Consider the following 14,503-nt stretch of genomic DNA (forward strand, 5'->3'; position numbering starts at 1 on the left):
ACTACACACTAACACGCACACATGTAGCCACATCCACACTTCTTCAAGATACAAATTTATTCAGTTGCTTTGTTGAAACTGATGTCTATCAATAATTTTCTTAAAATAATATTAGTAAAAATGCTATGAATCATCTTACAATTCCATTAGTTACTTTTGAGAATATTACCTTTTGTTCTTGAACAGTTCTATTACAAAAATAAGGCATTTATTCTAATATTCTTTTTTGAACAAATACAGTATTAGTCATGGAGTTAATTTTTCTCAAGTCTCATTGCTAAAGCGTCATATAGTTATTTTTAAAGACAAAAATAACAATGTGACAACTTATACTAAAATGTCTTGTTCTAAAAGTTCTTATAAACATGAGTAAATGAATATTTTGGAAAAAAACTCATAAATACATCTGATAAAATCACAAAGTAAAATAGACAAGGATTTAAGTACATCTCTCATTTGCTGAAACCATGCATCAGGAACCGATAATGAAAGATATATCAAGCCAGGCCTTTGGGAGATTATAACTTTGAATAACTTTTAACTTAGAAAAAAAATTCCTAGCATGCAATGAGAGAAAGAAAGATTATTGCTTTGTGATATTTTTAGCATATATATTTTTTCTCTGTTCTTTCATGTTTTTTGGCATTAAGCTATAGAATGCTATTCCCAAGTAAGGTTTTGGGTGAATTCCTAAATGAAATCCACAAAATAAGAAACAGGCAAAACTTTGCTGATTGGTTCCAGACCTGAATAAATAAAACGAGTCTCCTTAGCATTAGAAGTAAACTCAAAATGTTGATATTTATCACTTGTATCCAAGTATATATGAAGCACATTTCATACTTTCAAAACTAATAAAAGTTACCCTCATGGCCAAAAAATTTAGTCCAAGTAAATCAATATTGATTTCAAAAGTGATGGGCGAAGGGATTCAATTCCTCTGAGTCTGTTCATTTGCGTTTTCCTGAAATTATTTGTCCGGCTTATGATTTATGAGCTCTTTAGATGAACATTATAGTTGGCTGAGCACATTGCACTTAACTGTTGCCACAGCCACAGACATAAAGAGGCTTGTAAGAGAAATGTTCTCACAGTGAGCTTCCTCAGTTGAAGCAGGACTCAATTCTTGGTTAAAAGCTACGGTGTTTGAGCCGGTTTAAGACGTTATCTCTCTCCCCCATTCCATAGGGAGTGAGCTGGGCTGTCCTTCCTCCCCACGTTCACCTGCACTTCGTTAGAGAGCAGTGTTCACATGCCACACCACAAGATCCCCACAATGACATAACTCCATTCAGAGACTGGCGTGACTGGGCTGGGTCTCCCCACCCCCCTTCAGCTCTTGTATCACTCAGAATCTGGCAGCCAGTTCCGTCCTGACAGAGTTTACAGCATATATTGGTGGATTCTTGTCCATAGTGCATCTGCTTTAAGAATTAACAAAAGCAGTGTCAAGACAGCAAGGTAAGTGCTGTTTTAACTATCGCACCGGGGATGCTAACTGTTTGGGACAGCGTTTTTTTTTTTTTTTTTTTTTTTTTGTAATAGGAACAGGAAAAATTCCAGAGCAATTTTGCCAATTGCTATTCAACAGCAAATGCACAGTTTTGAGCATTTACTTTCACATTTTGTTTAATATGTTTTCCATGATTTATAGACTTGAGATTTTATACAATATATGTTGTTTTCCCTGGCAAGGGAGTTATAAAAAGTTTCAAGGTTAGGATGAGAAAATAGTTAAGTAAACACAGTGAAAAAATATATAGAAATTAAAATGTTTGTTATGTATCCTAATTAGTATACATGTTAGTATTGGACCCTAATATTGGGGCAAAGAATAGTCATTTTAATTGGCATTCAAAATACATTTCAATAAATATATTGTGACAATTTGTTATAATTTACAATAAACATTCCATGTTATAAAACGTGAGTCAAAAGATTTAGACACTCCATGGATTATTTCTGTTTTGTTAATTTAAAATATTTGTTTCTTGGATATATGCCTTAAGGAATGAGTTTTAAAAGAAATTCTAGAAAATGATTTAGTTTTTGAAAACAGCATTTTTTCTATAGCCACAGGTATTTGAAAAAACAGAGGGAAGTGCAGTCTGATTTTGCCTCATAGTGGAGTCATTATATGGTTATAAACTCTCGTTGAATTCAGCATCTTTGTTTTCACTTTGCCAAAAAAAATGGAAGCATTTTTTCATTACTATTTATACTCACATTATAGCTACCATGAATATTTTGGTGTATAGTAAATTGAAAATAGCTTATTAATGAAGCAAGACATATCCTTATAATATTAACATTCTATAACTTATAAATAACTCTGGAAATATGTCATCACATTCTTTTTAGTGCTATGCAGTTGTTATTATGGCCAAGTTCTGTCAACAAAATTAAATGCCCCCCATTACAATCTTAGAGAGTAATTTACTGAGAATCTGGCTGCATGTTACATTATGTCAGCAATCAAAGTATTTCTAACAACTGTTTTATAATGTTCTATCTGATCTGAAATAAGTGCCTTATAATTTCAAATTAAAGCAAATAGAAGACATTTTCAGTTTCTAACCCCAAAGATCCTACTTGATTCAAAAGCTTGTAATCATACTTTCATAGGAAGATACAATATTCTAAGTTATCTGTTAGAATGTAGATATTTCTTCACATTAATGATTTCTCTCCCAGGCCTACCAAGTGTGACTCAGCTACAACTCTTCACTCTATAAAAGTCTAACTCTTGTATCATAATTTCTCCTTATCTAAATTGCTAACCCTGTACTTTCTTAAGACATTGAACAGTACTTTTTTGAATCTCACCTTAGAAACATGTTCCCATGGCAAGATAACTGTTACACATTATTTTAAATTCATATTCTCAAATGAATAATTTCCTAGATAGCTCCTGATGCCAATGTTAAATCCAAACTTTAAATGCATCCCACCTCTCTCCCATCTCCATGGCAAGGGGAGTTATAAAAAGTTTCAAGGTTAGAATGAGAAAATAGTTAAGCAAACACAGTGAAAAAAATATATAGAAATTAAAATGTTTGTTATGTATCTAATTAGTATACATGTTAGTATTGGACCCTAATATTGGGGCAAAGAAAATGGCCTCCTGTGATGCCACTAAAAGTCATATAAGCAAACCATGGCATCTTCACTTTTGGCATGAAGAAGGTAGAGAACTTGTGAGTAATTGAGAGATACTATAAACCCGAACTTAAAACTTGGAAAATACTATCTTTCTATACTTGTTGAGTCTCTTTCCAGATTGAGAAAGTCTTAGAATGTGTGACATTTTCCTGATAAGTAAACATTTGTAATTATTAAATATTACTAACATTTAATTTAATAAATAACTAATTTATGAAATTAGTTTCAGAACTCAGTTTTGCAATGTGCTTTAAAAAGTGTGGAACATTAAGCACAACTTGAATTCGTATGCATGCACACCAGCACCAGGAATTCTGTTCTCCTTCCTCATAACCAGCAACTTTTAAAGGACATTTAACCAGACACTTTTAAAGGAATGTACCTTCCATTTTCCTCCCACATACAAGCAAAACCACAGGTTGCCCATATTCCCTTAAGGATCTTCTCCATGAGTCATTTTAATGATGTCGAATGGTAGGGTGGAGTATACAGTTTACGATTGTCTTCTCATTCTCGTTTTCTGAGAGATGATCTGAAGCAGTAGTCCAATACAGTGGTCAATGAGCACCAGCCAGGAACCTCTTAGAGGAAGGCATTTCACTAAGGAAGGAAGAACTTGGAGATTGACTGGAACAATTATGCCTTGCTCGCCCAGAAGGGGGCGCACGTGTATGCAATCTAACCTGAAACCTGCTCACCCCAGTTTGTAAACGTATACCTTTGTCCTCATACCTAAATAAAAATGCAAAAGACGCCGTCAGGGCGCTAAAATAGCTATAAAATAACAAAATGCACATTTTCTAATGCATTTAGTGTTGGAAATTGTATTTTCTTGAAAGTATGTTATTTTGTATTAATAAATGTTTCATCTTTATTTAGGATTCAAATCATTTGCCAAAAATGAGTCTAAGTTCATTTACTCTCCTCTTGGCATTGATTGGTGGCACCAGTGGCCAGTACTATGATTATGATTTTCCCTTATCAATTTATGGGCAATCATCACCGAACTGTGCCCCAGAATGTAACTGCCCTGAAAGCTACCCAAGTGCCATGTACTGTGATGAGCTGAAATTGAAAAGTGTGCCTATGGTGCCTCCTGGAATCAAGTATCTTTACCTTAGGAATAACCAGATTGACCATATTGATGAAAAGGCCTTTGAGAATGTCACTGATCTGCAGTGGCTCATTCTAGATCACAACCTTCTAGAAAACTCCAAGATAAAAGGGAGAGTTTTCTCTAAATTGAAACAACTGAAGAAGCTGCACATAAACTACAACAACCTGACAGAGTCTGTGGGCCCACTCCCCAAATCTCTGGAGGATCTGCAGCTCACTCATAACAAGATCACAAAGCTGGGCTCTTTTGAAGGACTGGTGAACCTGACCTTCATTCATCTCCAACACAATCGGCTGAAAGAGGATGCTGTTTCAGCTGCTTTTAAAGGTCTTAAATCACTCGAATACCTTGACTTGAGCTTCAATCAGATGACCAAACTGCCTTCTGGTCTCCCTGTCTCTCTTTTAACTCTCTACTTAGACAACAATAAGATCAGCAACATCCCCGATGAGTATTTCAAGCGTTTTAATGCACTGCAGTATCTGCGTTTATCTCACAATGAACTGGCTGATGGTGGAATACCTGGAAATTCTTTCAATGTGTCATCCCTAGTTGAGCTGGATCTGTCCTATAACAAGCTTAAAAACATACCAACTGTCAACGAAAACCTTGAAAACTATTACTTGGAGGTCAATGAACTTGAGAGTAAGTAGAAAGCTGTTCCTGTATTTGATATGTCCTTAAGTGTTTAAATGACTGAGCTGTGCAACACAAATATTGCATCTGGCTTCATTAAACAAATAAAATGTCAGCCGGGCACAATGGCTCACGTCTGTAATCCCAACACTTTGGGAGGCAGAAGCGGGTGGATCATGAGGTCAGAAGTTTGAGACCATCCTGGCCAACATGCTAAAACCCCCTCTCCTCTAAAAATACAAAAATTAGCGGGGTGTGGTGGTGGGCACCTGTAATCCCAACTACTCAGGAGGCTGAGGCATGAGAATTGCTTGAACATAGGAGGTGGAGGTTGCAATGAGCGAAGATCATGCCACTGCACTCCATCCTGGGTGCAGAGTAAGACCCTGTCTCAGAATAATATAATAATAATAATAATAATAATAATAATAATAATAATAATAATGCAAAAATTAAAAAGTCAACAAAATATCCCTCTACTTCAAACAAAGAATAATTCTAGCTCAATCATATACCCAATATCCTTTCCTTCTTTCTTTCCTTTTCTTTCTCTTCCTTTCTTTTTCTTTCTTTCTTTCTTTCTTTCTTTCTTTCTTTCTTTCTTTCTTTCTTTCTTTCTTTTCTCCTTCCTTCCTTCCGTCCTTCCTTCCTTCCTTCCTTCTTTCCTTCCTTCCTTTCTTTTCTTTCTCCTTCCTTCCTTCCATCCCTCTATCCCTCCTTCCTTTCTTCCTTTCTTCTTCTTTCTTTCTTGACAGAGTCTCACTCTGTCATCCAGACTGTAGTGCGGTGGCACAATCTCAGCTCATTGCAACCTCCACCTCCCCAGCTCAAGCAATTCTTCCACCTCCGGCCACCACCACCCGGCCAATTTTTGTATTTTTAGTAGAGATGGGGTTTCACCATGTTAGCCACACTGGTCTTGAACTCCTGACCTCAAATGATCCATCTGCCTTGGCCTCTCAAAGTACTGGGATTAGAGGCATGAGCCACCATGCCCACCCTCATATAGCCTCATGGTCTTCCCTGACATCAACTACTTGGGACTGAACATGTAACTCTGCTGTCATGACCATCATCTGCCTCTGTTATTTCTGTTATGGTGTGTGGCCTTCACAATGCTCTGATGAGGACTGTGAAGAAGATTAAGGAGAAAAGGAATATGATGGGGCCTTCTAACATTTTTTTTTTAAGAGATTGTATTCCAGAGCTTTTTTGTCTTAGGTACAATCCTGCCCTTTAAGTAGTACAGATTCCAGTGGGAAATTGAAATTTACCATTTTCCACCAGGATAATTCTGCCATTAATCTTTGGCAGAGCTTGGCAGAGGAGAAAAACCATGATTCACCAACAAGATTTTTCTAAATGAAACACTGATTCACATATACACATATAAAAACACTAATTTACATATAAACACTGATTCACATATAAAGTAATCATGTCTGCCAAATCATCTATTGAAATGGAACATCTATACCTGATGAAAATTGGTTTTCTGGCCATGCCAAATAAAGCTATTGCTCTCAGAAAATATTTAATATACCATATGTGTATGATATTTGTTAATTCTGCCAGTTTCACATAGCTCCTAGTAGGGTTAAACATTCTCATACAGGAGACTGCGCTTGCCAACTCTGAAGCACTACATGTTCTTTGTTGTTTCTGAAAAGCAGCCAGGGTAGGGTCTGGTGCTGTTTGACTGTCACACAATAAACAGTCAGGCTAACGTAGCTAACCCCCATTGTTGTTTACAGTGGAAAATTCACTGTGTGACAATATGTGATTCCTCATTTTAAATATGTGTGGTTAGGAGGAAGCACAGACCAAACTGCTAAAGGAATTAAAAATGTTTGAGAGATGACGGAATACATTAGATTTGGTGGGTAGAGATTATCTGCAAGAGCAGGGCTACTTCTTTCTCTGAAACAAGAAAGAGGGATACAGATGCAGGCACATTGGGAGGTATATATTGTGTGAGTAAAGGATGGAAGAGCTGGTGTGGAAGATGGGAAAAGAGGTCTGTGGGAGAAAGGCCAGTGGCCTGTCAGTACCCAGCTAGACAGCACCCACAGCGCCCAGCACGTGGTGGTCATTTGGAAAAGTAGCATAGTCGTTTCCTTTCTTTCTTCCTTGTCTTTGACATTTGTTCAGGTGTTTTTGTTGTCTTTTCACTTGTCTCCTCAGTTTAGGTTATTTTGCCAGGTAGTAATCATCCATACCAACATTTCACATTTGCTTAAAATAGAAAAAGTCCTCCTTATTTATTTTATAATATTAGGGAAGTATATAGCCAAAATAAATTATTTTCTATTTCAAACTTGCAACTCTAAGCATTAGCTTAATCAGTGGTCTTCCTAATGTAGAGTAATTTGGAAAAGATAGCAAAATTAAAAGGAAATTAGTCAAGGACATAGTATGGTCTAGTACCATGCGAAGTGCTTTACGCAACTTAATTTAATTTTCATGCAACAACAATTTAATCTTTATATAGATGTGTTGTTTCTAACAGGAAGATAAGATAAGTGTTCCAAGGTTGCCCACTTGGTAAGTGGCAGAGGTAAAATTCCAACATGTGGCTATGTCCATCTTCTTTCCACTTTTCCTCACTTTCTCACATGTTGGTACCACAGAAAAATACCAGGAATTGACTGATGAGTTATTTTAAAAAGTATGTGTGTTTGGGGTTCCACTAAAGCCTTTGTTAACTAGAGTTTTAAAATGAAAACAAGATAAGAACTTGAAAATCAAAACAAGATAAAGGACTTGAAAAGAGATATGGGCAAACATAGTTTTTGTGTACACACAGGTCTGCCAATTCAGTAATACTCTTTGTTTCTATTAAAAAGTAAATCATTGTTTCATTTGTGGCAGCTTTTTGACTATCAACAAAACTAAACAAACAAACAAAAAAACACGTGTTCAGATGGTAGATATGCCATGATTTGTTTTTTGCTTTGGAATTTTGATCATTGTTACGGTGTATGGTTGCTGAAATTATTAGTTTTTTTGCCTTGGAATTTTTATCATTGTCATGGTGTATATTTGCTAGAAAATTCTTTATAGATCATCTAGTTGACCCTTCTTATTTTTAGGTGCAAAAACCAAGAGTACTTATATTGATGAGATTGTTCATACAACAACAGTATCCATTTATGTTTCTTCAGGTTAGACTAAATATTTCAAAAAAGTTATTAGATAATATGACACACTTATTGAATGCCTTTTAAAAAACAACTTCTAGTAACAAGTAAGTTCAGTTATTTGAAAGACTGCACTGAATATCTTGATCTACCATGATTAGTAAATATTGCTGTGCCATTTTAGTAGCCTGAAATATGCCTTTCATGGTTGCAAGTTCATATATATATTACGACTTTTCTAAATGGGAACATGTCCTACTTTATAATATTTTAAACAGAATTTTTTAATTGTTTTGAGCCAGTAGACTAAAAAATGATTAATATTGTCTATTCTTTAATTTTTAGAGTTTGACGTAAAGAGCTTCTGCAAGATCCTGGGACCATTGTCCTACTCCAAGATCAAGCATTTGCGTTTGGATGGCAATCGCATCTCTGAAACCAGTCTGCCACCGGACATGTATGAATGTCTACGTGTAGCAAATGAAATTACTCTTAATTAATATCTGTATCCTGGAACAACAATACTTTATGGTTATGTTTTTCTGTGTGTCAGTTTTCACAGTATCCATATTTTATTACTGTTTATTACTTCTATGAATTTTAAAATCTGAGGGAAATGTTTTGTAAACTTTTTTTTTTTAAAGAGAAGATGAAAGGCAGGCCTATTTCATCATAAGGACACACACTTATACACGAATAGACATCAAACTCAATGCTTTATTTGTAAATTTAGTGGTTTTATTTCTACTGTCAAATGATGTGCAAAGCCTTTGACTGGTTGCCTAGAAATCAGCCAAATTTTATAATTCTGAAACCTTAATGGGCCCCAAAGAATGAACTAAACACATATGTATGTTTACTGTCTTGAACGAAATTATCTTGATACAGTCAAATTTGTCTGGTTGAAACATAGGTGGTAGATTTTGAGCCAAGAATTTTGTGAAATACTAGACAAAATTTATGAAGTCTTATGCACTTAAATAAGTATTTTTAGTATTAAGAATTTACATACTTACCTAGTGAAACTTTTCTAGAATTATTTTTCACTATAAGTCATGTATGTTTCTTTATGATTATTTGCATGTTATGTTTAATTAGCTACTAGCAAAATAAAACATAGCAAATGGCATCACTGTGTTTGAATTTTTGTGAAATTTATATATTTTATATATAAAATATATAAAACAGGCCGGGCGCGGTGGCTCAAGCCTGTAATCCCAGCACTTTGGGAGGCCGAGGTGGGTGGATCACAAGGTCGAGAGATCGAGACCAACCTGGTCAACATGTTGAAACCCCTCTCTATTAAAAATACAAAAAATTAGCTGGCATGGTGGTGCGTGCCTATAATCCCAGCTACTAAGGAGGCTGAGGCAGGAGAATTGCCTGAACCCAGGAGGCGGAGGTTGCGGTGAGCCGAGATCGCGCCATTGCACTCCAGCCTGGGTAACAAGAGCGAAACTCCATCTCAAAAAAAAAAAAAAATAATAATAAATAAAATAAAATAAAATAAAATAAAATATATAAAACAGTAGATTAGAATTCAAAAGGTATATCTAGCCTGCGATATGTTACTGATGTGAACATAGGATTTTCCACTAAATAATTTGTCTTCTTCTAGGATTCACTTACAAAGAGTTTTTATACACATATGTACCAAGTACTTAGATCTTACAACTTACTCAGACATTTGTCATTATTCCCATCCCTGACATGTTTACTGATTAATATACAATGGTATTGTATTAGATAAGAAGCAGCTATATGATCTCAGCACTCACTCATTGGTTGTCAAGAAATAAGTCACAGGATGAAAAATGTTAAATGAATATAAAATTTTCTGAAAGTGATATTTTAAAAATAATTTTGTCTTGAAACACGTATGTCTAGATCATAGGTTTTGAGTTCATGAACCAGTAGTATCAACTTTCAGCTTTCTATATTATGAGTATATAAAATTCTATACGATGAGAAATAGTAGACATATAATTTATAAAAATAACATCTCTTTACCTAGCTAACAATAAAGACTATGTTTGCAGCCAAATGTTGTGCAAAGATCTACTCATCCCATGACAATGTATGTACAGTCAAATATGTGTCTAATACAAAGGAAATGTATCTCTAAGGCACAAAATGTTTTAACACACCACTTTTGGTGACCTCTATCTTACTGTAAAGTATTCTTTAATCAAAGGATCATCATTGAGACTGAGTCGACTGGCAGATGTGTGAAATGGATATTACATTCGGTACAATGTGGATTTTTTATTCTCATGACTTTTCTACATTAAGGTAGATTCCTTGGAGTGTGATAACAGCCTCAGTTTATTTCTTGGTATAAACTTAAAATCTGCTTTTTTTCTCGATACAACTATAATGTGGATGAATTGAAAATGCATTTTTTTCCCTGTCTACAAAAGTCACTATCAATCCCTGGAAACCTATTCTCAAATAGAGAGTAGGTAATCTGCCATGAATTATCTTTTAGAAAGAACTTGATGGACTTACATGAGCTTTGTCTCTATGCTACTTAGGGAAAGCATCTTAGCTGGCAGTCTGTCCGCATCTTTAAAAGCCTTCGATTTTCCTCTATTCAAAGTCCTATGTTATCTTTATGCCTGGAAAGCAAAACTGTGACTTTTAAAACAGTAGTTCCCTTTGTAGTTAATGTTGGTTGACAAAGACCAAGTTAAGCACATAGTGACATTTTGTTATAGAAGCATCTGGGAAAGGAACTGGCTATGTCCTCTTTAGGGACAACTCCTCTTATTAGAGGGAAAACTTCATCTTTTCAGGGCAAAGCTGGAGAAGAGAAGATTCCCACTCATTTCTTCACTCACTGGCAGCCCTAGTGGGGTGCTGAGGGAAGAAAGTCTGGCAAAAATTTTATCTGCTTTCCCCTCATCTCTCCATCCCCACCCTACTCAGGGTAGTGTTTTTCAAAATTGTAAATGTATAGTGAGCACGTTAGGATGTATTTCTACATGCAGGTTACCACACAGTGCCCCAGATATGCAGACCTTATGAATTGCACAACATAGGATTTTTAAAGCACATCCATGGCTAATTCTTATACTAGCGCTCAATGTCGCATGTTTTTCAAAACACCACCATAGTGTGATACTATGATCAAGTTACTGAAATCACAAATAGTTAAAAAGCAGAAAAGTACTCTTCTCTAAGGAGGCAAAATGGAAAGTAGCCTGCTCTTCACAACGTATATATATATATATATATATATATATATATATATATATGAACTATATACATGGATGATACAGGAATTATCATTCCCTAATGAGTACAAAAATGCAGACGAATAATAAACCACTAAATGAGCAAGAGGAATGTGTAGTATATATGTATATAATTTCTTCCATATTCTAACTAATTTAAGCTCTCTAGTCTTCCATTTCTTCATCTGTAAGCCAAGAATGCAGATGCTGGTATCATTAAGACAGCATTAGTCACTTCTGCCATGAAACTTGCTTGAGAGTGGCTTTATAACACTTCTTATCCACATATGTTCCCTTTCCCTTCAGAAGTATCCAACTGGTATTCTGTCAAGAGAAATGGCTAAGAGTTCACTTTGATTAAATGTTTAAGAAGATACCCATGGGGATTGTCAACAGCAGGTTAAATTTAAAGTAAGAAATTCTCTCAACTATCTCACTAACAACAGTGATCTTAATTTTATCTCTTTTTGGCTAAACTTCTCCATGAGAGGATTAAAGCAATAATGCATATAAATTCTTTCTTTCCCAAGGCTGATTCATTAGAGCCTTAACTGTAATCCCTTACTGTGGAGAGAAAATGGAAAAATCAGGAAAGTTCATTTTTGTTCTCAAGACTTCCATTTAAAAATTAGGCTAACCAGTGCCTTTATGGTGGAGGAGAGCTATAATGTTCAAAGGCTTTGAGGTTTGTGAGGAATTCTCATGCCCTAATAAGTACAAAAAATACAGATGAATAATAGACCACTAAATGAGCAAGAGGAATGTTGATTTCTCAGTAAAAAGTTCTCCAACTGGTAATAGCTATGTTTTTAGAAATCCTGAAGAGTTTAAAAGGTTGGTATTTCAAAAGACTATTAATTTTTTTTCCTTGTGATCTTTTAAGTTTGGGTTCCGGATTTTCTATAGCTGTAATTTTATCATAATGATGGCCTTAGACATTTCTTTGGTTGAATTTTGCAACCATTATGCATACTTAACATTTACTGACAATTAAAAGGAAGTTCTCATTTTATTTAAAGGGAACTGCAAAGTAACTTTACTATCAGAACTAAAAATATGTATATAAATGGCAACATTACAATATTTAAAATAGACTTGTAAATACATGAAATAAATAGATATGCATTAAAAATATCCAGCAAATTATGTTTATGTTTTTACTCAAGTATATTCAGTAGATTTTGTTTCCATATAACATATAACAAACTGCACTCCAACACATGAAATAATAGAAATGTAAGCAACATCAGTAAGTGAGGTCACATGCATTCATCCTAATCTCACTTTGATAGCCCTAAAATGTCACTTCTACTACTGGCAGCTTTAAAATTTTGATTGGCATAAAGGGTATCATCTATATTTGTGTGTTGTCTCCTTACAAGTTACCTGATTTTCTATTTTTTAAAAAGTGTATCCTAAAAATATTGAAGAGCTGTAGTAGTAACCTTACCCTGTGGATTGTATTTCAAATAAGCTCCTCTCTAGCCTCACTGCCAAGGCTTTATTTCAAGACTTCCTGAATTTTCACTTAGATTTCTGAAAGTTCTCATGTTTTGCCTAACTTAATCATAAATGCATTATTAGAGCAAGTTCTCTGACACATAAACCTGGTCCTGTATTATTTACCTGTTTAAAACTGTTCAGTGATGCACCATTGCTTTCAGGATGTGATCCAGGCTCCTCAGAGCAGCACAAAAGGCATTCCAGGACACCAAAGGTCCTTTACAATTTGGTCCTTAGTTACCTCTCTAGACTCATCTCTTACCAGATTTTGTCAGCCCTCATCATGCACTACATTAAATTGCTTGAATTGTTGAAACCATACTTACTAATTTTTAGTTGCATTTGCTCTAATGTCTATGAAAACACCTTTCTTCCTGTAATCTCCTTATGTCTCTTTCACTTGGAAACACATAGCTATATTTTAAGGCTCACTTTAAGCTACTCTAACCCTTCACCAGAATACCTCCTCTGAGCTTCCTCCAATAGAATTAATAACCTTTATTATAAAAAGAAAATCTATTAAAAATCATTTATCAAAGTTAAGTTTTTAACAATTCCCTTCATTCGTGGTGCATCCATCTGTACCTTTTCCATTAATTCATTAAACTTTTTTTGTGAATCAAGCTTCTAATCAAGCTTTTTTTAAAAAAATCAAGCATCTAATTCAGAAATGGCTTAAGTGCTGGAGACATAGTAGTGAACAAAACAGACAAATCCTTATCCCAACGAAGTTGACATTTACAGGAGATTCAAACAATCAGCAGATAAACATACAGTCTATGACGTGACAACAGTAGTGATAAGGGCTATGGAGAAATAGATGACCAGAAGAAATATGAAGAAATGGAGGGAGTGGCAATTTCTTTTGGATGATAAGGAAAGATTTTGGGGGAGCAGACCTAATTGTAAAATTCTAACATATATTTGGACATTAATTTAAACGTTATGATACATTAGATAATTCGATGAATATCTTTATGTATTGTTTTAGTTCAAGTAATAATTATAAGGTACCTTCCTACTTTTAGACAGGGAGAAAAACTGGGAAGTAGGATCAGACATGACTTGAAGTACTGTAACTCTCATTTGAGATCAGATCTCTGTTCTCAGAGTGTATATTATAACTCAGTAAGCTCCCATGACATTAAAGGGGGCTTAGATGTGTTTACATGTGTGTTTGTAAATCACCTTGTCTTAGCAGTGACAAAACACAGGGCCTGGCAGTAAGTACTCAGATATGGTCGCTGAGTAGCATTAACACAAGGAAGCTGTGGGTGGAAGGAACAAGTTACAAAGGTCAGTCTTAAGGCAGGCCTCTCCTGGTGAGCTCCAGTACAATTGCTCCTGCTTTACTCCCTTTAATATTACACAAAACTTTGCAATTTACTTTAATTCATGGGCTTATCCACATGCATCCATGAAATGTACTGTTTTCATTTAAGTATACTCGGCAAATAAAAATTGTATTTATTTACAGTGGACATGATGCTTTGATATACGTATCCACTGGGAAATGGTTAAATAAAGCTAATTAACAAACCTATTACTTCACATTCCTATCATTTTCTGTTGTGAGAATATTTAAGATCTGCTTTTATTACCAATGTTCAAGTATACAATACATAATTATTAACTGTAGTTGCCATATACCATAGATCTCCCATGCTTATCTATCCTAACTGAAACTTCGTACCCTTTAACCAACAATT

General features: G+C 35.0%; 1 protein-coding gene across 1 annotated transcript; it reads left to right on the forward strand.

The window, feature by feature from the left end:
- Positions 1-1,277: 1,277 nt before the first annotated feature.
- Positions 1,278-8,698, forward strand: LUM (lumican). The gene is made up of 3 exons (XM_010338484.3): positions 1,278-1,461; positions 4,042-4,924; positions 8,401-8,698. Exons 2-3 carry the CDS (start codon positions 4,063-4,065, stop codon positions 8,553-8,555), a joined length of 1,017 nt encoding a protein of 338 aa, XP_010336786.1. The 5' UTR covers positions 1,278-1,461; positions 4,042-4,062; the 3' UTR covers positions 8,556-8,698.
- Positions 8,699-14,503: the final 5,805 nt, after the last annotated feature.

The sequence above is a fragment of the Saimiri boliviensis genome, chromosome 7 (genome assembly GCF_048565385.1).
Source record: "Saimiri boliviensis isolate mSaiBol1 chromosome 7, mSaiBol1.pri, whole genome shotgun sequence".
Classification (NCBI taxonomy): domain Eukaryota; kingdom Metazoa; phylum Chordata; class Mammalia; order Primates; family Cebidae; genus Saimiri; species Saimiri boliviensis.